General features: G+C 40.6%; 1 protein-coding gene across 3 annotated transcripts in view; it reads left to right on the top strand.

Annotated features, from left to right (window-relative positions):
• LOC116729617 (tetratricopeptide repeat protein 28) overlaps positions 1-22848 on the top strand; it is a 240695-nt gene that overhangs the window by 56992 nt on the left and 160855 nt on the right. The window contains exon 1 of one of the 3 annotated variants that reach the window (XM_032578289.1): positions 15094-16379. The exons of the other annotated variants lie outside the window; for them this stretch is intronic. Coding sequence (XP_032434180.1) covers positions 16353-16379 — 27 coding nt within the window. The 5' untranslated portion in view covers positions 15094-16352. Of the gene's footprint in view, positions 1-15093; positions 16380-22848 lie in introns of those variants that run through there. 3 annotated transcript variants of the gene reach the window in all.

Raw genomic sequence — 22848 nt, 5'->3', positions numbered from 1 at the left:
ATTCGTACCACAAATTTTCTTTTCAATTCGTCAAGCACACGTACCACACAAATGCAGCGTTTTAAACTTAAACACACGCAAAGCGTTTGTGCTGAACCTCGAGTAACAACACCAACGCAAACGACAGGATGAGGACTCAGGGCTACGCTTGAAGTCTACCATCTGAAAACATTAAGCATTAAGGTTTTGGTTATGTTGCAGCGATAATGGAGCAAAAAGGTGCATCAAGCAAAAGCTTCGTCTCAACGTTTATTTAGCTCGCCTTAAACGTAGTCAAGTTGAAAGTAAACATGATCAGTACTGCAGAAAAACCGGCTCAAGTCTAAATCCAGATGCCTGAAGCATTCGACCATAAAAGTCTTAATAGCAGCAGACATGTGACCACACACAGTTACCGAGAGGAATACTTTAGTCCCACCAGATTCACTTGTGTGGTTCATTTAAGGACAAATTGTACACTGAATTTTCTACATTCATGTAAGACAAATTACAAATATGGTGCTGCGGTGCTGTTATTTATTCATGAGTGGCTTTATTGTTGTATAATGATCTGTGTTTCCACTTTTTAAAATGTTGGAACATTTCGATGACCTGTGTTGTTGACTGAAACTTTAAGATTTTTTGTTCACACTTGAGTAGAAATGTCCTCTTTTACTATTCTTAGAAAACAAATCTACCCCTGTGACGTGATGAAAACGCTTTTTTTTTTCTTTGAGTGGAACGCTGCGGTGCATCTGACCCAAAACTAGTGAAGATAAAGCCACGTTCTTTCAGTGCAAAGATGGACGTGGTTGATACAAATCTTAATTTCTACACAACTTACTGATACAAAAATGGCAAACCACCTCTGCATCTATGAGTCTTTTTAGTTAGTTCAACCTGTTAGTGCTTAGGTGTGGTGCATTCAATATTTAGTATGATCACCAGCTGATTTCTCAGTGCATCTCAAAGTCACAACCAAACTAAAGCAATGAAGGAAAGATATTGATACTGGTTCCAGCGTCCATCCTTTGGACATAATCTGATCGCAACAGGCCTAAACTGATGGGCTCAGTTTTAGACTAACTGAGGCATCAGTAAGGATCTCGGATTCTCTCCCTTCTGACTTTCATCATCAGCAGCTTGACTGCTTCACTTTTGAGAGCAGCCTGACAGTAAATGCTCTAATCATCTTTTTCTTTAGCTGTTACATCATTTCTGCACAACAAAAAGCAGAGACGTCCAACAGCCGCAGACCCCTGGAGAGGAGATCAGGGTGGCAGGGTAATGAGTGTGACCATTCCCTCTGAACATTTTTGTCTTTAGATGTGACAGGCTGACACATCCACCAACGAATTCGTTTTTTTTTGGGAAACTTACTAACCATTAGACAGCCTTGAGTGTTTTCAGCAGCATTCTGAGCGGCAATTGATCTATGACACTTAAAGTCACTTTTTAGTCACTATGCGCATCTTTATATTACATTCTTTTGAGTTATATGTCGCAGGAAAGCTGCATGAAGTGATCAAAAAGAAGGGTTCTTTATCTTGTGCTTTAGTCAGCTGGTGATAGAGCTGTTGCGACGTGATGAATGCTAAGCCAAGTCGGACAAACTGTTGAGTCACAGAGGAGTGTGTCAGCACCGAGGCCTTCTATCTGTTTCTGGCCAAGAAGTAATTCATACCAGAGGAAGGGTGTGTTGGAGGGGCTGGAGGGTGGAGGCGCAGCATGGTGATGGATGAGGGCCGCGCAAGAGAAGGACGAGGCATGAAATAGAATGAGGATGAAGGACAGAGAAGTCCTGGCCAGCCCGAGGAGGGGAGAGGAGAGGGTGAGACAGAGATGGAGAGACTGGGCGTGTGGAGAGAATGAGGGTCAGAGAGACACTAACCCGCTCTCAAAATTTGCTGATGTTTGCTGCTCGGCGCCGCACTGTGATATCTCGCTTAAATTTACATTTACTCAGACAATATGAGGTGAGAGTCTTCTTTCTCAGCTGTTTGCCCTGCCAAGGCCAATGTGTCAGGGAAGGACAGAATGTGGGGGGAGAAAAAAAAAAACAACCTTCTGATAAAATCACAACAGTCCGGTTGCAGAGTCTGTTTGAGTTTATAACACAGAACCTTACAAAAGTAGTCAAACCCCTGGGTTTGATGTGAGAGAGCAACACAAACTGTGGCTTGCGTTTGCCCTCTCAACCTCTTTACTCTGTCACCCTCATATAAAATGCATTGTAATTGGTTGCCTTTAGAAATACAATGAGTAAACCAGTGTGTAATTTAACCGATGTGTGTCCCAGCTGTTTGAAGGCCTTATAGGTTTGTTAGAGAACATTAGTGGACAAAGAGTATCATGAAGATTGAGGATCAGAAGAGACAGAGCAGAAGCAGGTATCCCTTCTTTTCTCAACTTTTAGCATCTCATGGATCAATGTTTGAGTCATCTTCTGAACATTATAGGAGTATAACACATCTGTGATCCACCCATGGCAAGGCTGTCCATCAGAACCGACTGGCCAGACAAAAGGAGCAATAGTTTAGGTGCAACAAACAGGCCTTTTATGACTCTAGAGAAGCTACAGAGAGCCACAACTCTGTCTTTTTGTAGGACAGCTGTTGCTCTTGTATGCATCATGTCTGGTTTTATTGAAAATTGGCAAGAAAAAAAATCTTTTGGTGAAACAATGGCTTTTGAGGTCATAAGGCAAAGCAAACATGCCTCAAAAGTTGCTCTGGTCAGGCAAAATTGTCTTTGAGCCATTTCTCTTATAAAGAAATACATTTTCGGGGGAATACTGTATAAAATCCTTTCAGACTTGCTCCAAATGTAAGTATTTCCGCCCGCACTGTGCTCTGCTACGCTGCAGAAGAACGTCGGAGACGGTGGATGAAGAGGTTGCTACCACGCTAAGATAGAAAAACTCAGCAGGTGGCTGGATTAGCAATTATTTATTCCATCTTATTTCGAGACTTTAGCTCAATCAGATTCTCTACAGTGTTATAGTAATGTAAATGTAATTACTTCACCGTTCATATTTAAGCCTCAGAAGAACCCTCCATCCGCTGTGTGGCTTTTCAGCTTCGTTCCTAATGACCTTCCAAATGGTTATCTGTACTGGGAGCCCTGCTGTGGAGCTGCGATTTACTGCTGAATTGTGAATAAATGAAGCTTTCGTTCCGGCTGCGAGCTGTCATGATGTGTTTGAGAAATGTGGGATTGTATTCACGCGTGCACACACGCTTTCATACAGTACTCTGTACCACCCTGCTATCTCTGTCTGTTGCACAGACACACATACACAGAGTGAAGAGAACAACAAACAGACTCATCCGTCATTGGGTCATGATGATGGTGGCAGCTTAAAGGTGTCCTTCCTATATCTTACAGTCCATTTGTTGCTTTCTTTCTTGTCCATTAGTTTTGTTTCCCCTCTCCTCCCTCCTCTGTGCGTCCACTGCTGTCTCTCTTCCGGACCGTTCTGGTGTGGCCTGACCTTCTTTGGGTCATCTTCCTGTCTGAAGCAGGCCGGTAGGGGAGAAGGGCCGGCTGTTCTCAGGGCCAGCCAGATGGCTGGGCCTAGTCCGGGACCGGGGCAAAGCCCACCGGCCAAACTGGTAGCAGACAGGAGCTCTGTGGGGAACAGTTTCCCAAACGCTGCTGCTCCTCAACATGGTCAAAAACTGCTAATTATCCTCTGGCAGTCAGGTGAAGGAAGGGTCCTGGATTTAATGTTAAAGTTCTGGCATAAATTTAGAGTCGCGGGCGATGATTGCGTCTGATGTTTTTTTGTTAGCAGATCTTGGCTGACAGGAGGCTTCCCTGGAAACGGGTGAAGATGATTCAAGTAGAAAAGTCAAACCGATGACAAGGAGGTTTGACAGCAGGGGAGAAAGCTGGTGGGGTTGAGAGGCAGCATGTGTGAAGAGTTTGATAGGAAATGACTGGAGTGGCTCCTATTCTTGGAGTGGAGTCAACCCCCCCCTGCATCTTCCTGCTTCTGCTACATCAGCTGCTGAGTTTCAGCTTGATGCACATCAGTAGCAGGAGCGCCATTTATTTCTTAAAGAACTCCCCGTAGCTTGTGGATGTTCACCCAGCGATCCATTCATCTGCCGTATCGTGTAAAAGCTTCTCACCCCTTAAGCAACTTGTCATGTTACATCTACAAACACTAGTGTATTCTGTTGACCTTTTATGTGACAGACCGTCACAAATTGGCACATAATGGAGAACTGGCAATTTGAACTTTAAAAAAAAAAGTGCCTGGGCATGAATTAACGCTGCTTTACTTGCTTACCTCTAAAAAACACATTGAGACAAATTAACTTCAGATTTCACATCGTTAGTGGATAAGATACAGATAATAAAAGTAATTCTGTGTACATAAATACATTGGCGAATGCTTTAGAGTTTTGTCAGAGGCCATTACAGGAACAAACCGCATTATGAAAACACCAGACCGGTTGGATTAAAAGTTCTGGAGGAGTTTAAATCAGCGTTAGATTACTAATCTATATGAAAATGGAAAGTGCACAATCCGTGTAGGGGAAATGACAAACATGTGGAAAAATCAATACTTACAAAGCATAACTCTTGACCAACATTTAATATGCTCTTTGGTAGAAAATGAACACGATGATCCCTGTTACACCATTCCCAGGGTAATACATGGTGGTGGTAGGATCATGCTGTGGGGATTCTAACCCTCAGCAGGAAGCTGGTCAGAGTTGATAAGATGGGAAACCTATGAGGGGATGCTGTAGACATGAGACATTTTAGCTGCAATGAAATAGTTCAGATTAAAGTACATGTCAGAATGGCCCAGTCAAAGTCCAGACCTAAACTCAGCTCAGAATCTGTGACAAAACATAAGATTTTGGTGTTCAAAGACATTTTCCATCTAAACTAGCTGAGTTTAGGATATTTAGCCAATAATGGGCAAAGACGTAACAACTAAGCACTCACTTGTTTGGGTCTTTCACAAAATATTCTATACAAAACTGAAAGGTTTTAATATGAAAAAACAAGTCAAAGCGTTGCTGATACTTTTGTGGTTCACTGTATCATCCTGTAAGGTAACCCTTGTTCCACAGAGCAGCGGCTGAGCTGCTTGACTCTGCCGCTGTCCAATCACCTCCTACATTCAAATGAGCTCATCTTGCTGACAAGTTACAGCGATGGCCGTTATCTGAGTTGTCTTGTTGAGGGAGACCAATTAATCCTGGCGTGGCAACAACAGCGCTTCTCTCCTGTAGCGCAGCTCCCCGTATTTCAGCCCCATACGTCAGGCGCTGAGATGAAAGAAAGGTCTGCCTGTGCGACATTGCTAATTTAAGGGATTATCACCTGTTCTACCAAAGGCACATTAATCCTAATCCTGTTTTAACCCCTTTGATCTGAAGTCAGAGTGATTTAAGGGGTGGACTGACCTAATCCCCCTCACAACATCCACCAGAAACATACAGGTGCCTGATTTGCTTTGTGAAAAGTCCAACTGTTCTCCCGTTGCTTCCTTTACCATTCTGTTTGTTAGCCCTCACAGGGACTGAGTTATTAGCAAATCCTTTTGTGCATCACTTCTTTCATGCCACTTCAAGAGTTGTAAATTCTTAGTTGATGTGCTCTCTAAGGATTAGATTAGTATGGGTAGGAAAAGCTGTCACTGACATAATAAGCCTCGAGTATTAAAGTATTATAGTGTGGTAACTGATGAGAAAAAAAAAATTGAAGCAAATTCAGGCAGCCTCTGCTGTAGTCTGGTTTTAGTTAAGCTTTGCTTATTTTTTCTTTTCGTAATCAGTATTTTTTCCTTTAATTACTGCACTGAACGGAAAAGAGAAGCTAACAGAAGACCTTTAAAGGAAGATAAATATTTGCATTTATTTGCTGTTAATTGTTGTCTGTTTGGGAGATAATCTGTCATAAATTGTCGTTTTAATGCTTTAATGTGCTTATTATGATTACCAGATTGTGGCGTGCGACTCGAGTGTGCGTGTGCATATGTGAGGGGGTGTAACACATGGAGACGTTTGATATGAGAGGGAAAGCAAACAGAGACTGTGGGAGAATGTTAGATAGACTTGGTGTGGTGATGACGGTGGGAAGAAAGGTAATTGAAAAAAGAGAGGAGTACGTTTGGTTTTGGGGGTTTTTCTAAATGAGGGACTGGAGATGGGTGGGTCAGACCGCAGTGTGTGTGCGTGTGCTTTGGTGTGCATTTGTGAAATCAGATAGACACAAACACATGTGAATTCATTGTCCTGTTTCCATCTTTGTGTTTAGCGTATAGAGCTTGGAAGGACCACACAGGATCTGTGCCTCATGCGTCGGAGTATGTGGCAACGCTATCATTATTGATCCTGCCGCAGACGTCAAACCCCAGCGCCTATGTAACTGCCTCTCTGATTGAAACAGCATGCTGGAGCCTGTTTCATCCGTGTCCAAAACCGCTGAATTATTAAACACAACTCTGAAGCAAAGGTCCCTCGCTTTGCCTAATGTCGTAACACAAATCTACTGTAAAGCGCCTCCAGGGGATAAACAGGCCTTTCTTCATTAGTGAGATTGGAGGAAGAAAAGGAAAGAGGCGGAAATTAGGGGGAGAGGACTTAAGAGAATAAGGGGATTTTAATCATATGTCTTAATCACTCATGATGGTGTGAAGAGTTACTGATTGAACTGCAAGGAAAAGGACTTTCAAAGATGTTTTTTATATTCGGACCCTTTCCTTTCATACATAATGTCAAAATGGGAGATGAAGTAGGCTGTTTAGATACTCCAGGATACTGTGGAAATAGAAACTCTCCAGAGCCAGTGACCTATTCACAACTGTTCATAATGTTTCTTCGCACATGAAAAGAACAAACTCTTCTGCATAATCTTTAACACAAGCATTACATAGTTCTGTATAATGATAGTACTATTACCTTTTTTATTTTTTCTACTTATAACACAAGGCGTTTTACTGTCACTTCTCTTTATTCTGAAGATTCCAGACTGGGGAAATTAGAGGAAATTCAATTTCCAGTGTGGCTGCTGGTACTGAGAGTCGGTATCAGCAGCCACACATAGTATGTAGAGTCCATGGCTGATGTAACTATCAGTTTGTGTGGTAAACAGGCCCATGAAGATACATATAGCAGAAGTAAATTACAATTTATTATTGATCAAACAAGAAGTTTGCTTCTGGTAGGAAGTTAGGAAATGAAACAAACAATGCAAAAGGAGTATCTTTTTGAATTTTTTAAAAGACTAATTTTCATTAGAAAATGGTTTGTTGGAAATTATTTATGCCCTGCTCAATAACCAATTAAAATCTTTTTTTGCCCACATTACATTAATTAAACCTTTCTTGTCCTTGCTGAGCAGCTTTCTGCATGTTTCCACGGATATTTTGATTATTTATCTTTGACAATTATCTTTCACCTTAATCTTCAACTCTCTCCATAATTCTCTATCAGAGTCCAGTCTGGACGTTCGGTGGGCCACTACGAAATGTCAATATTAATTTCAGTAATTTTAGACTTCACTGTATAACTTTAGAGAAAGCTAGGACATTTAAAAAGTGATGGCACAAATGCTAAAGTCAAACTTTCTGAAAATTGTGAGACTTTGTGCCGATAGATCCTTTTATTACCCTGATTACCTGGACAACTAATAGTAACACAGATGCACAATGTACACTAAAACTCTGTATTAACTCACACACTAAGAAAAATTAATTCTCACAAGATGTAAGGCAAACATTTTTTTTCTGTAACTACTTTATTTGGTTAGTAGCATCCATATTGGATTTTGAGATCATCAGCCATGAGAAATGGGACTTTACGACTTTTTTTCATCTTGAGTCTTTGGATTAGTAACTTGTAAGTAGAAATGCAACTTTCTATCAAATCTGAATCTGAATACAGCTAGCCTTAGATTTGTGTTGACTACAGGAAAGACAAATATGAAAGCCGTCAGTATTACCTCTCCATTTGCAAAAAGAATATATATATATATATATATATATATATATATATGTAGAATTGAAATTAAACTCAAATTGATCTCAGTCTGAGCTGTCAGAATCAACTAGCACTATCAAGTGCATTTATGCATGTTACTCTCACTATTACAGTAATTACATTACTTGTTCTGGACAAAAACAAATAACATATTTCTTAACAAAGACGATGACGCTAACAGAACTGAAAGTAACATCTGTCTGCTGCTCACTAAGTGCCAAACCTGAAACAACTGATGTGTAAACAGGTTTTTGCAGAGCATTGGTTTTCAAAATTGGGTTTGCAATCCCACTGTGGTTTGTGTGTGAGGTCAATGTAATATTATCCTTCAAAGTAAAATTAGATAAAAAGTGATTACGACATGTTGAGGCTGTAAATGTCAGATTTTAAACAAAGCTTAAGGTTGAGCCAGTCGCACTGTCATTTTACCTTTGTTTAATGCTTGTTGTTAGACTAGCCTCCACCGCTGTTATTTTGTAGCTCAGAAGCCAGAATTTTAGGAAACACTAGAGTAGAGTGATTTAGGGTCATTTAATGGGGCGCCTCAGTGCCTTTAACCTCCTTCAGGCCTTTCAGGCTCAAATGGTTCCTGTTTCTGTGATCTTTTTGGATTTTAACATGACCCAACAACTTTCCTTCTGACCTTTCCTCTCTTCTTCTCCTGCTCTTTTCACTTGTTATGAAGCTTCTTGCTCAGACATTTCTGTGCCAGCTGTAGATGTTGGTAAAACACATGGTAGCATGTTTATGGGTGTAGGTTTGTGTCGAGTCCTGTGACTTCACCCTTTCAAATACAGAATCTCTCATATGATTAGAACTGCATAAACATCCCGGTGTTGTTTACATTTCCTCGTGTTTTATCTGATACTCTCTATATGGAAGCTGCACAGTTGGCAGTCAGGAGGGAGGATGAAGACAACTTTGTTGTCATGGTTACAGTAATAAGGACTGCTTTAAGACAGCCACAGCGGTGCACGTTCCAATGACCCATTCAGCCCTTTTGCTCTGTAACGTCACACAACTTCCTACTTGGTTCCCAACAGGCAAAACTCATAATTACTGCAGTTACCGCAGGGCTTTGTCACACTAATGTAAACACACTGTTTTTCATTTTACTGGAAGAAATTATGTTTTTATTTTTTATTTTTTTTGTTGAGGGACCTTTTCATTTTCCTCTTTCTGTATTTATTTGGACACATTTTGTGGGGACATTTCTCTTTTAGTGAGATTGAGAGAACAGCAAATTCCCACTCGGGGAAGCTGCGAATTGCATTTACAAACAAATATTTTGGGCCTGAGCACAAGGACCACTGCCAGGTTTTGTGCTCTGGTGAGCAAATGTTTAGCTTTACTCAATCTGTGTCCCTACTGTAATGTGATTTTTTCCCAGCCTGTGATCTTGAATGTGATGTGACATGAAATGAGAGGTTGCTGCTCATATTGCTGAGCATGCAGTCCGCTGATCAATGGGGGGCCAAACAGAGAGCGCCGTGAAGGTGTTAAAAGCCTATATTCTTTACACAAGCCGTTTCTGTCATTCAGTCCAAATTCATCCCACAGTTTGAATATGTTTAACGGGCAGGACTCTTCTCTGAACAGCTCAGTCCAGTCTGAGTGGGTGTTTTGCCTTCAATCTGCCCTGACATTAGTCGACTCTTAAGATGAATTATTCTGCTCCCCACGGACAAAACCCAGAAAACGAATACCATTTTGAATAGTTTTCCGAGCCTCTAACATCAACCTTTGCTCGGGGCACGTTGGGTGGCCAGCGCATGTGACCTTCTCATAGTGTGGCCCCATAACCCCCATCCATCCCTATTAGAGGGCACTCATCAGGGACAGCAGCCAGAGTGACACACTCCCAGCTGGGTTTCCCAGGAGAAAATAATGTGGAGGGCAGGGAACGATCCCAACGGTGCGCTGAGGTTTGTGTGTGCGTTTGTTCTCTGCAGATAGGACTCTGTGACTCTGAGATATGCACAGGCTCATTAATTAGAGGCTCTCATTATCCCCCCTCAGGCTCCAGACACTTAATCAACACCAAGCTCCCGCTAAGACACAACCATACATGCACTCACACACACAAATAGTCGTCCATCTCGCATATTCCACAGCAGACTAAATTCTGACACAACATCATCCACCGAAACAGCTTTGTTAAAAGAGGTGAATGAATGAATGCTGATGAGGGTTATTTGTTTTCAGTGATGTAGAGAAACAGAGTGGTGGGTGTCATTGCTGTTTAACACTTTTATTGTTACGGTGTTGTTAAGCGCTTCAAAACAGATTCATCCAGCTGCCATGTCTTTTTATGGATGTAATCTATCAAATATTCTAAATTACATTCCTGTGTTATAAATGTTTCGCCTGACAATAAAGTTTATTAGTATTTAAAGCATAATAATTTATTACTTGTGGCCTTCTGTGATGTTTTTTTTTTTGTTCTGTTTTTGCCACACCTGTTAAAGAACAAATATGAAGTTTTACAGTCATGTTATTGTTGTCCTGTTGGCATCTCCACCCCCATTGCACAGCTGCATGCACACAGCCGTGGCAGGTGTTTTACGCTGCAACTAATGCAACCCCATAAAAATGTAAAATACAGTGTATCCCAGACATCCTATAAAAACGCCTTAGTACCTAATTTAATAGTTCAAATACCAGATATGCCATAATATGCATTAATACAAACAGTGGAAACAATCTTTGCAATAAAGCAAGAGCTAACATCAATGGTCTTCCTTAGCTCCGCTTTTTGAGGTAAAGTTAATCAGCGCCAAGGAAAATGAATGGTGCTCCTGGATTGGCTGCTTTGCAAACATCAGTCAATAGCATGTCAAGTATCAATCCTGTTTGAATATTTTAGACATGCTGTAAAATAACAAATTCACAAATAGTAAAATTTTTACTACACTCCACAGAAAAATCCACAAAAACCAAACCCCAAATAGGTGGAGGCCCACTCTCTGAATAAATAGCAATCAGGTATTCCATTTGTTTTCATAGCAGATAACTAATTTGTAAAAGCATTTCTCTAAAGCCGAAAAGCTCTGGCGTTTGGATGGTGACCCAATGTGAAACTGCAGAGCAGACACACAAATATTTTACCCAATCTCAAAAGTACTGCAGCGACACAGTTGTTGAGTGATGTAGGTGTGCTGGTGCCAGAACTCTGTTTTTTGAAAGAGATTTTTGTCACAATAGTCAGTGCCCAGTGTGATCAGCTACAGGCAGTTTACCCTTGGTTGGGTGCTGGTTTGCTAGGTCTCCATGTTGCTGCTTTCAGAAAGTATTTCTCCTGACTCCCTAATCTTTACTAAACAAAACGACATTCAAATCTTCATAGAATGTCAAGTCTTTAACTCTGTTTTGGAGCATATGCAGGCATTTTACTGTGTGCATGTATCTATCCAGTTTTAAGTGAGGACACAGGTGTAGATGTTTCTGCTGTGAAATTTATTGCCTTGAAACTCCAGTGCTTGTAATTAAAAGACCATTGTTTATTCTAACAGAGGACAGATAGCACACAAAGACACCCCAGTGTCATGACTTCAAAAGCGAGGGCCTGTGTAGTAATTAATTATGCCTCCAACATTCACAAGAGCAACTAGAGTGAGCTACTCTTCAGTCAGGTTTTTAAAAGCATTGAGGTTTTTTTTTTTTCTTCCCCCCATGAACATCCTCTGTCGTTGGACACAGTTTTCCTTGACGTTTATCCTTTTGGTCAGCTGTGTTGTACTGAATTTATGCAAGCTCCCAAACAAGGACATGCTTTGCAGGTGGAAGAAGCATTAGGTGGTGATGGGCCTTACATGGCTCTAGCTTTTGTAATATTGCAGCTGCTCAACGTACAGCAAAGCCGGCTTCAAAGAGCAGCTCACTCATCGGGCTCCGATCAGAACCTTCAGAAGAGACATTTTTGAGGGTGTGATTGGCACGAACAAGAAAAGGAAGCACAAACTCTCGCACGGCTCCAACTTGTGGAAAATGAAAGAGGCAGTTTTTTGTTTCCCTCTGAAGGCTGGAGTCTGATTTCCTGTGCGGCTGTGATTGGGAAAGCAGAGGCACGCACAGGGAGCCCGCTGCTGTATGGAGATGCCAGATGACAGGCTTCACTACGAAGAGAGGCTGTTGCTTAACGGCGCGCTGAAGTGGCCCGTGATTGGTCCTCTAAATGCCTTCTACAAAGCAACTTCTTGTGTATACCTATTTTAGATGTTAGCAGTGTGTGGTTAAAAAAAAATTGTAGTGAGATGCTTCGCATGTCGTGAGAGCCTTTTTTTTTTACATTAACTTTTAGATAAAATAGCATTTTAAGAGAATAAAAAGCTGTGATGCTACTGTAACATTAACCCTGCCCCCTCCCTCTGTGCGCTTTAAGCACTGTGTCAGCTGTGTGTGCATAGGTGTTGTCAAACATTTGTTCCTGTTCATCCATGTGGATCACCAAGTGGACACTCTGTGCACAGCAGGAGTTTGTCCATACGGCCATATGGCATCCTGCCCCCTCCTTCCACTCATTTTTTGTCATCCGCCTGACCCAAAGACGCACTGTGGGACCACGCTGACCCCTGAGAGAGTCAAGCTTATTGACCAGCCCACAGCTCCGTAGAGTCCATTACCTAAACCAATTTAAATCACAAGCCCATTGTTGAAGCTTCTTTATCGACCATTTCCCTAATTCACTTTCATATAGAGTATAAGCTGTTATGAATAGAAACGTTCTGTTTCTTGAAAATATCCTGCACTTTCCCACCTTTTGTCATATTATCACTGCAAATATTTTTTTCATGATTGTTTTTTTGGGTGATAGACTAACACAACATAACTCATACATATTTTCTTCCTTTTTGTTTTTTTTAGAGAAAGAAATCTGCAAAATGTAGCGGGGGTATATATTCAGGCCTTCCAAAGGTTTGAAAAAACATCTAGCAGTGCAATTGAGACTGCAGGTAATTTGGTGTACACATTGACCAGTTTTGCACATGTAGAGATTGAAAAATTTTTCCATTCTTCTTCGCAGAATATCTCAAGCGCCATCAGATCATGTAGGAAGCGTCTGTGAACGTCAGTTCGCATCATGATGCAGATATGATCAAGCTTTACATTGGATGTTGTGCTTAGGGATAGGTGCAGCCAATGCTAGTTTTAAACCGGATGTAGCGTTTTGCAACAATTCTACCGCATGTTTCTACATCTGTACTCCATGAACTTGGCCCTTTCTCTTGTATGTTTATAATGTGGCTCTGCTCCAGCACACCTGACTCGTGATGGAATGCTGCCTATGACTTTTCTTTAAACAATAGTTTTCCTTTTCCCACTTTTTCATAGATACCAGATTTCAGGAGTTAGAGCTGAATAGTTGTTCTCTGAGCAGATCCTCACTGTGGATCTTTGCAGCTTTTCCAGAATTCCCATGCACCTTCAGGTTTCTTCTTTTATTTATCTTCTCCTTGCCAAGCCTGTAAGCAAAGCTGAACGACCATGTATTGGACGGCGTACAGCTGTGCCATACTCTGTCCTTGTCCAAATGATGCGTTGAACAGTGCTTTATGAAATAGTCTACAATTTTATTTTTTGCCAGGTTAAAGTTCTTCACAACTTTCTCCCAGACCTGTGCGTTCCTTGATGCTTTGCTCACTATGTTCTCTAATGAGGCCGTCACAGAACCATTGTGAAGGTGCCTTCTACCAATTTATGTCAGTTATAGGTTCTTAAGGCTTGAGGTGCACTTAATTTGATTTAGGGATACTAGCATAAAGTTTGATTTAATACATTATGCATGCCTTTAAAAAGTGATCTTGAGGGTCGAGTGTATATTATTACTTGTAAAAATAAAAATTGAAAACCCGTTCTCACTCTGTATTTCACTTTACAGTTATGCATCACTTTATTTTCATTGCCCTTGAAAATATTCAAAGAAAATATGTTTTAAGTTTGTGGTTGCAATGTGTCAAAGTGACGGGTTATGAATACCTTTTCAGGGCGCTGTATGCAACGCAGTTATTTATTTCCAGTAACTGAGGTTACAACCACTTGACGTAAAAACTAATGAAAACTATTTTCACTCTGTAACTATGGTATCGATCTTGGCCAACAGGCTCTTTCCAGATCAACCTTGTGCTCTGTTTTCAATTCTGTTCAGCCCGCAAAAAAAAAACAAAAAAACGTTTCTTTTTAAGCGTGTCAGAGCTTTTCTCTCTCCAGCCAAACAGTGTCTAATAAAAATCCCTGGCAACGTTTTGCATCTGATGGCAGTGTACGGTAAAATATTGCACTGTAAACTGAGTGTGACAGCAGCTCTCAGCAGAAAGAAACAGGAAAAAAAACTCTGCATGTTTTTTTTTTGTTTTGTTTTTTTATACATGTCTTCAGCATCCAAGGTTCTCCCTCTTGTGTGAGTTGTGCTTTTTGTGCATGAATTCAATCAGTTTTCACAAAAAGTAACCAAGGGCAGTAGCTTCCATTGATAGACGATGGCAGTGTTGCAGTGCAGCATGGGAGTGCAGCACTGTGTATATATTTTAAGTTACTTAAACTGGAAATGGACATTGCAGCATATTGAGCAGATTTCACTTCTACATTTGTCTGCTTGTTGTTTTTTTTTTTTTGACTCTGATCGTCCAACTCATGAACCTGCCAGTGGTTCATTGATGACAAAAAAAAAGTCAAGTTAATTCATTTATTGGTAAATGTGATAAATATCATCTGCAATTTAGCTTGACATGGAGCTCAAAAGGGACAAGATAATTAATACAAACATTTAAAAAATGTTCTCAAAAAAAACAACCAATTACATAAATGAATAAATGGATAAAATAGGCATCAATAAAGACCCTAAACAAGATCAAGCTTGCTAAGGAAAGCAGGTAATGAGGGTTTATGAGTGTTCAGGGCTCCCACTGCCTGAGGATATGCACCACGTATGAATGGATTTGATCTGAACCTAATGCTTTTTAACCTTTTTTGCTTGATGGAAATAAAAAATATTGGCAGAGTGAGATGGGCCTTTTGCTATATATATATATATATATATATATATATATATATATATATATATATATATATATATATATATATATATTTTTTTTTTTTTTTTAGAAAAGTCCGCAAACATCTTCTTGGTCTTAAAGACACTTTTAAGTATTTTTTTTACGTAGAGGATACTTCAGCTCTCGTTTTATCAAAGTCGATTTATTCCCATGATGAGTATTTGTAAACCTCGGTCCAACACCATAAATGCCTTGTGGATTTAATGTGTTCATTTAAAAGAACATAGAACTAACTCCAACTGGACTAAACCAAGTTTTAACCTGAGGTTGTTTTATGACATTATACGCATCTACACACCATTCTTTTGTCAGTCTGCTGTAATTCACAGCCAGTCTCCAGCCTGGGCGGCTCCATCAGCACATTGCGTAAACGTAAGGCGCACTTTTTGGCAACTTGGGATGCCGTCGGCGCTATGACCCTGCTTCCTTCCATCTCCACAGCTCGGCTCCTCTGCTCAAAGTCTGTAAACTGCAAGGCTGGAGGAGCGCAGGGGAGGAAGTCACCAAATAGCTGTAGTTCCAATTTGTTACTGTTGCAGGATCCAGGGTTTCCTTCCAGTACAGCCTCACAGAAATTCCAGGGATTTTTTTTCTTCTTCTCGTGTGTGAGGCTGTACAATCTCCTTCCCGTGAATCTTACCGCCTGTCTCCACTGGGCTCAGTTTTAATTCTTCCTCCACTTCTTCCAAAAGTGTGCATCTACAGCCGGCGGGGGAACGGAATTTGATCATTGTGATGAATATTTTTCCATTTTACGCACGCGTGTCGTCTTCCTATCGTTTTCCTTGGATCGGGCAGGAAGATTCCACTTTATGCGAGCGGCGTAGGACTGACTGTGCAGCCTAGTTTGAAGGAACAGCCTCGTTTTGAAAAGTTGAGGAATAATCACTCTCTACACACCGTCTGGAACGGTTCTAGGGGCGCCGAGCGCGGCTGAGGAGGGGAGTGGGTTTAACGTGCCGCTCCACTTTGGATTTACGCGTAGGAACCTTTCACCTAAATATTACCAGTCTACACTAACCGGGTCTGTGATTTACATTTCCTCAAGTGTGGCTGTAACCCGAGGTGTGATTTGCCCAACCTGAAATAAAAGAAGAAGAAGAAGAAGAAGAAGAAGAAAGAAAAAAAAGAGAGAAAACTGCCGCAAAGCTGAGACTCGATCGCACACCATCATGCACCACTTCTTGGGAAAAATTTGCTGCAAAATCGAGGGAAGTAGAGCGGCAGCATGACTTGTGCTCTGGATTTCGTTGAGTCTACATTCCGTTCTCACACAGCCTAATATCTTAATGCTGTTCCATTTTGGTTTACAAATATGATGAAATGGCAGCCCCGGAAGAAGGTGAGTGATGCTGTTTCTAGTTCTGGTCGTAGATAATCTTCCTCAGGTTAATCACAAGTTGGAAAGACGGATCAGAGCAGAAACCAGAGCTCTGCTGTTCTAAACTCCTCCTCACTATATAGAAAGCAGTTTATAGAATAAGTTTCAGTTTAACATTTTGTAAGCTAATTAGTGTGAATTAGTGTTGCCACAGGAGTGAAATGCTTTTTCTCTTCACCTAATGTGATACCTAAGATTAATTGCTCATAACATGTGGTTTGAAATTGATGATCCTGTATTATTGAATGTGTTCGCCCTTTACACTCTGACCTGTACGTAAATGTTTTGTCTGTCCTGCACTTCTGTTTATCACCAGAGAGCCAGTCTAATCTGTGCTAATCAAGCCATCAGTGATTAATGCGTTTGGAAGGGAGCTTGTGGCACTGTTGGCACACAGCCTACACTGTGGAAACCAATGTCCAAATTGAAGAATAACTTTAGCAACGAATGCAAATCAGCTAAAGAAGTCCCACCATTTTCACACCTAAAAGTTTTACAACGAGCTGACACCCTCTCTTTATTTTATTTCCTAGACAGCTTATTATTATTGCGTGCATTGGCCTCACTGTTACCTATGGTTTGGCTTTTTTCCCCTTTCAAGTCTTCTTGTTTTTGCTGTCTTCTGTTTCTCGATTTTTTTTTTTTTAAAAGCCCTAGAGTATTACAGCATGGAAAATATCTGAAAATCATTTGGGGTCTGTAAAGGGAGAAAAAAAAATAGTAGCACAAAAATGCTTATGTTCTGCCTTTCTACCACTAGGGGGCACCTGCCTGACAAGGAATAGTCCTCATCTTAAAAGGGAGGAAGTACTAAACTGGTCACAAGAGAGGAAAAAAATACATGCATGAGTAACTCCTTTTGTTCATTTGTCAGCCCGTTTATGTATTATTGTAACTCCTCTTGTTACCAAGCTTTGTGTTAAGCACCAAGTATAAACACTGGCAGGACTTTTTCTTTGTGGCCCAGTTTTTCTTTTCTCTTTTACTGCTTAGCAGTAGCATGATGGTGATGGTCTGACTTTTTTTTTTAAAGTGTGGGACAGGAAAAACAGACCACTATTAACTTATTACAGAAACAGAGCAGTGACTTGAACTACAGTACGCAGCTGTTTCCCAAAATAATCTCTTTACATTGCATGTTCAACATCAAGCGTTAACGCACATAATGTGATCCTAAGAGATGAGATAAAAGTCAGCTATTAGAAACCAAGCTTCTCCATGCCACATTATCAACAGAGAAAGTATAACTGTGAGCATGTCTTAATAATTTCTCCAGCTGTGCTCTTCCAGAGTCATCCATGAGACCCCCCTTTGAGGGCTAAATGCCTTTCCTCGCTGCAGGAGCTGGGTTTTTTTTAAAGCCTCGCTGCAGTGTGCTCAACTTGAAAATATCTTGAAAGTAACACAGTGTTTTATCCACAGAGCATTTCTGATCAACTTTACTGAATAGAGCTTATCAGAATGCACATATTGGTGGCTATCGTCTAGGCAGGGACAGGACGGTGAAAATGTATCACAGATTTTTTATTTATTTCTGTTTTTGTTTATTTGTTGCATTTAAATGTTTCGCATCAAACACATTTAATGCCAAACAAATTTACCCGGTGTAAGTATAAAGCAGATTCATATGAGGATTTCAAATACGAATTTAATTTATTAAGGTGAGAAACACAACCCAAAGCAACTTAGCCCCTATGGTTAGAGATTAATCAAGTTAAAGGGTTTTCAGGCAAGAGTGAACTATTGTAGGTCACTGTTGTAGGTCACGTTTCAGCTTCTCAGTCAGATTTAATTCTGTACTTTGACTGGACCACTACAAAAGCTTTTTTTTCTTTTTTTTTTTGAGTCGTTGAGAGGTCAGATCTACTAATTTGCTTCAGATCATTCTCTTGCTGCTTAACTCAAAGGTTCTTCAGCTTAATTCAACAAACTGCTGGCTGGATATTTTCCTTAGGTAGAGGGAGCCAATTATTGCAATTTATCCAGATCTTGAAGCCCTGTTGCTCCAGATCATCACTCTACCATCACTGGGATTAAATTAGTGATCTTTTTTGTGAAACTCTTTGTTGGTTTGCATCCAAATGCAACAGGATGAATTCCTTCCAAAAAGTTAAACTTTTGTCTTGTCAGTCCACAAATAGTTTTCTCCAAAGTATTTGGGATTATTAAGGTTTCTTTGGCAAATGTGAGATGGACCTTTGTGTTATTTGTGGTTAGCAGTGTTTTATTTTTTTTTATGTTGAAACTCCGATAGATTTCCTTTTTCTCCAATCATTTTCTTATTGTTGCATCATAAACATTGACCTTATCTGAGGAAAATGAGACCTGCAGTGCACTTCTGTGTAATATTCACATATTAACCCAATGCTGCTATATGTATAAGCACAAATGCAAAAACATGGCCAGGCAACATTCAATATTTGAAATAGTTTGTCTTGCAAATCATGTTTGCATGCATTTTTGTGTACATCTGACCTTGTCACTTAGTCAGATGTGACTAAGATGTCAGATATAGCGTCCAGGGCTATATCTTGTTCATAGCCATGGACGCTGAATAGAAAAATGTTCAAGACTGAATTAAAAAGAAAAATACCCATTGTGTTCAAAATCCAAATAAGCTATTCTTTTAAAGCCCTGGGCTCCAGCAAAATGCACAAAATAACAATTCACAAAAGATCTTTGATTTTTTTTTTCCCCCTATTGTTACTTCTTCTTTATTAGCTTTTTAATATGTCTCCACACTGCACTTGTAGACTGGTCTGAATCGATAGGAGGTGTTGGAGAATCATATTGATTCAGCCTGAGTGTCCAGTCCACCTCCTCATAATGGATTACACAAATGAGTCAAAATTCCAATTGTCGAACGTCAAACAGATGAGAGCAATTCTCCTAATGCTGCTGGCAGAAGCCTTGTCTGTTCTGGAAGTAGAACAAGAATTAAAGTGTATGATTTACCGACTTTTCAATAAATTCTAAGCAGCTGAGATTACCAAGAAAGGCAGTTTCTGGGGGTAAAACTAGAAGAGAGGCTGTGTGCTATTGCCATAGACAGAGGTTAGGGAGAGATTATGCTCAGTGTTTCTGTTTTTGAGCTATGTACAACTCACTTAAACTGTCCTGTTTAAGAGGTGTGCATGGCTTTGCAAAAGCATTCAAGTCTCCTTCACATTTTGTCACATTATAGCTACAAATGTCCATGAATTTCACTGGAACTTATGATGAACCAGCAAAAAGTAATGTGTAATTGTTCAGGGGAATAAAAAGGACATATAGCTTTTAAATTTTTTTGCTAATCAAAATCTGCAAGTGTGCCCTGCATTTTTATCTACTCCTCTATTCTACTCCTAACTCAATGTCTTGTTGAACCACTTCTCTTTACTATTACAGGTCCAGATCTTTGATTATTTTTCCATTAGCTGTTCACTTCTACCTTTAACCATCTTTCCTTGCAAATGTAATGCAAACTTTGTCAAATTGGATTTAGGTCTGTGCATTGACTAGGGCATTCTAAGACTTAAATATACTTTCATCCAAACCAGTGATGTCCAAAGTCCTCAAGAACCGGTGTTCTGGATGTTTTAGATGTTTCCATGGCTCCACACACATTGAATGAGTTGTTTGCAGTCTTCTGTAGGACTTAATAACATGCTTAGAAGCTAATTCAACCAATGAAATCAAGCACATCTAAAACATGGAGGACACCAGACCATGAGAATTGTAACTCTGGCTGTAAGAACCCCTCTTCCGATGCATGATGCTACCACCACCATTTTCCGCTGTAGGAATGGCATGTTCAGGAGTGATGTGTTAGCTTTCCACAACATAAGACTGCAATTTTGAGCCTCTGAGTTGATTCTCAGATTATCTCTCTCCTTGTATGTCTCATCAAATACCAACTCATGTCACACATTTTAATGTTTTTTTAGGTTAAGGTTTTAAACTTTTTAAACATTCTTTTTTGTCCACTTCAATGATCAGTACTGAACTGTTGGATAATATCTTAATGAAATACTTTGAAGCTTGTTGTTGTAACAACATAAAATGGAAATTATTGGAAGAGGTTTGCATATTTTTTCAAAGCATTGTATTTGTTATTAGGACACTTAAGTATGTATTTACTTAAGTGTAAATACATACACTTAAGTTGCAATAGAAAATACCTCGTCTGTATACCCAAAGCTGTCCTGACTAAAGTTTAATTTCTGGCTTCGTGTGTTTTCATTTTGTCACTGGAAATCATTGCAAGCTGCTTTTTCTCTGCTGTTTGAAATCTTAAGATTGAGGTTTACCGTGTTTTCAAATCCTTACCTCAATGCTATGATGAGGCAAATTGCTAAAAAGCCATTTATGTATGGAGCGATCTCATATTACAAATTCAGACTCTGTCTTCACTTTGGGGTTCCATGCAAGCCACTCAAAAGAAAGTTTGCTCTTTTTTGTGGTCATACCAGATGTTTTTGTGGGCTGCACACAGTTGACATAGCATCTTCTCACCTGAGAGAAACGGGATGGACAACTCGAGTTTTTCTAGCCAGACTTTCTGGGAATGTTTTACCATCAGTGGTTGCATACTTATATCTCTGAGAGCGTTCATTGGCATATTACCTTAGGGATTTTTTTTTTTTTTTAACGCTGCTTCTCTTTGATTTTTTTTTCCTTATTTTTTACTATGAAGGGGGGTTATCACTACCTCCGGTGCTCCATCAGCCCCTGTGACGTCTTATTGCTAGCAGCAGCACAACAGGTTTTGGCATGCATTTACAACAGGAAGAGAGAGCTGACTGTGAAGTGCGTTGCTGGAGGAAACACATCTGAGGAAAGGAGAATGCTGGCAAAGCTGTCCCCTGAGGGAGGGAGGACAAACCAATGGGAAGCTAAGAGAGTTCTGTCCAAAGAGTGAGATGTGTCGGGTAACAAATTAATGGGGGCTAGATTGTAGGATTGCAGGAAATGGGGAGTTAGTTAGTTGGATATTGCAGAGAAGAAATGGGATTTCTGTAAAGCTGGAGAGACTGATAGAATTTGAGATGGTTGGACTTCTAGTAAGGGAAAATGGAGAAGTGTTTGAGGCTCAGGGAATAAGATGGTGCAGGTGATAGAGATTTGGATTTCAGGAGTGAGAGACCCTAGAGGAATGCAGCCGGGATAATTAATGATGGGGAGTGATAGCACCTGCTGTTCCTGATGCTGCACAGTATTTACGGCCCAGCGTGCCAAGTGGAACGGGATGTGGACGCTTAGCCGGCCCCCTGGGCCACTTTCTCTGGGCATGCAAAGGTAGGGTGGTGGGAGGGCGGAGGATTGGGTCAGGTAAAGAGGGCAGTGAGGTAGGGTGGGGTTTGTCGCAGGGGGAACATTAACTCAGCAATTCAGCAAAAAAATTATGTGCTGTACTGTTAATCCCACACCATTGGCTCCCTTTTGGAAAGCTGGACAAGGATGTAGGACAAAAAGAAGAGCTTCCTGTAAAGCCAGGCTTCCCTCTCTCTCTCTGTAATGTAGTAGCCTGCAGAATTCATATTCAGTCATATGCCCACCAAAAAACTTGGGAGCCCGCTGCCAAAATACAGCAGGAGAGACTATAGTGACGAAGCCATTCTGTGCTCATTTATCCTTATTTTTGGTGCTGGCACTGTACATGTTGAAATGGATTTTTGGAAAGAAGATAAATACAAAAATTGATTTATGCGCATAGTCGTTTCTTTGTAATGTTTTCCACCAGGCCTATATGCTCAGATTTTTTATTTGCTACTTATTTCCTTTTCCTCTGAGTGCTTTTCTTTCAGCAAATGAACCTGAGCTGGAGTTTATTGAGGTCACTGTTCCAGAGGTATGGTCAGCTTCTCCTGAGGCTTGGGAGGTACCGGTCCTTAGGTGTTTCTGGATTGAGTATAGCAAACTTGACTTGACGGACCACATGAATTGGAACACATTTCCTTGTTCCACGAGGTGGAAAAGTCGTCTTTAAGATTTAAGCACTGTTCTTTTTTCTGGTTAAGCTTCTGTATTATGTACTCAGTCTTCCATACAGCCAGGAGAAGCAGTGTCTCAGACTGAAGATGGATATAGTATGTTTGGAATGAGGATTGCCAGCAGCAATAAAGCCACATCTCTTCAGCATATGGTCTGAAAAACATGCATACTTTTCCTTGTTTCACAACATTTATCAGCGTACAGCTGCCAAAACCGCAGTTCCTACATTCCTGTGTAACTCCACACTGCACTGTTTCCAGTGGCCCAGACGTTGTATCAGTTCTGGCCCAGCAGCTGTTTCCCCAGCCAAGGCCAGAGCGTTTTGTGACAGACGCTCATTTCTAGTGTGCTCTGAAGACGGACTCTGATCCAGCCTGGGTGGAGTCGTGAAGAGCACCACTAATACCCCCCCGCCTTATTCTGATGCTTCCAAATCCCACTAATGCTATCTATTCTT

The sequence above is a fragment of the Xiphophorus hellerii genome, chromosome 12, assembly GCF_003331165.1.
Source record: "Xiphophorus hellerii strain 12219 chromosome 12, Xiphophorus_hellerii-4.1, whole genome shotgun sequence".
NCBI lineage: Eukaryota > Metazoa > Chordata > Actinopteri > Cyprinodontiformes > Poeciliidae > Xiphophorus > Xiphophorus hellerii.
The sequence above is the reverse complement of the archived record's forward strand: the minus strand, read 5'-3'. Positions and strand labels throughout refer to the sequence as shown.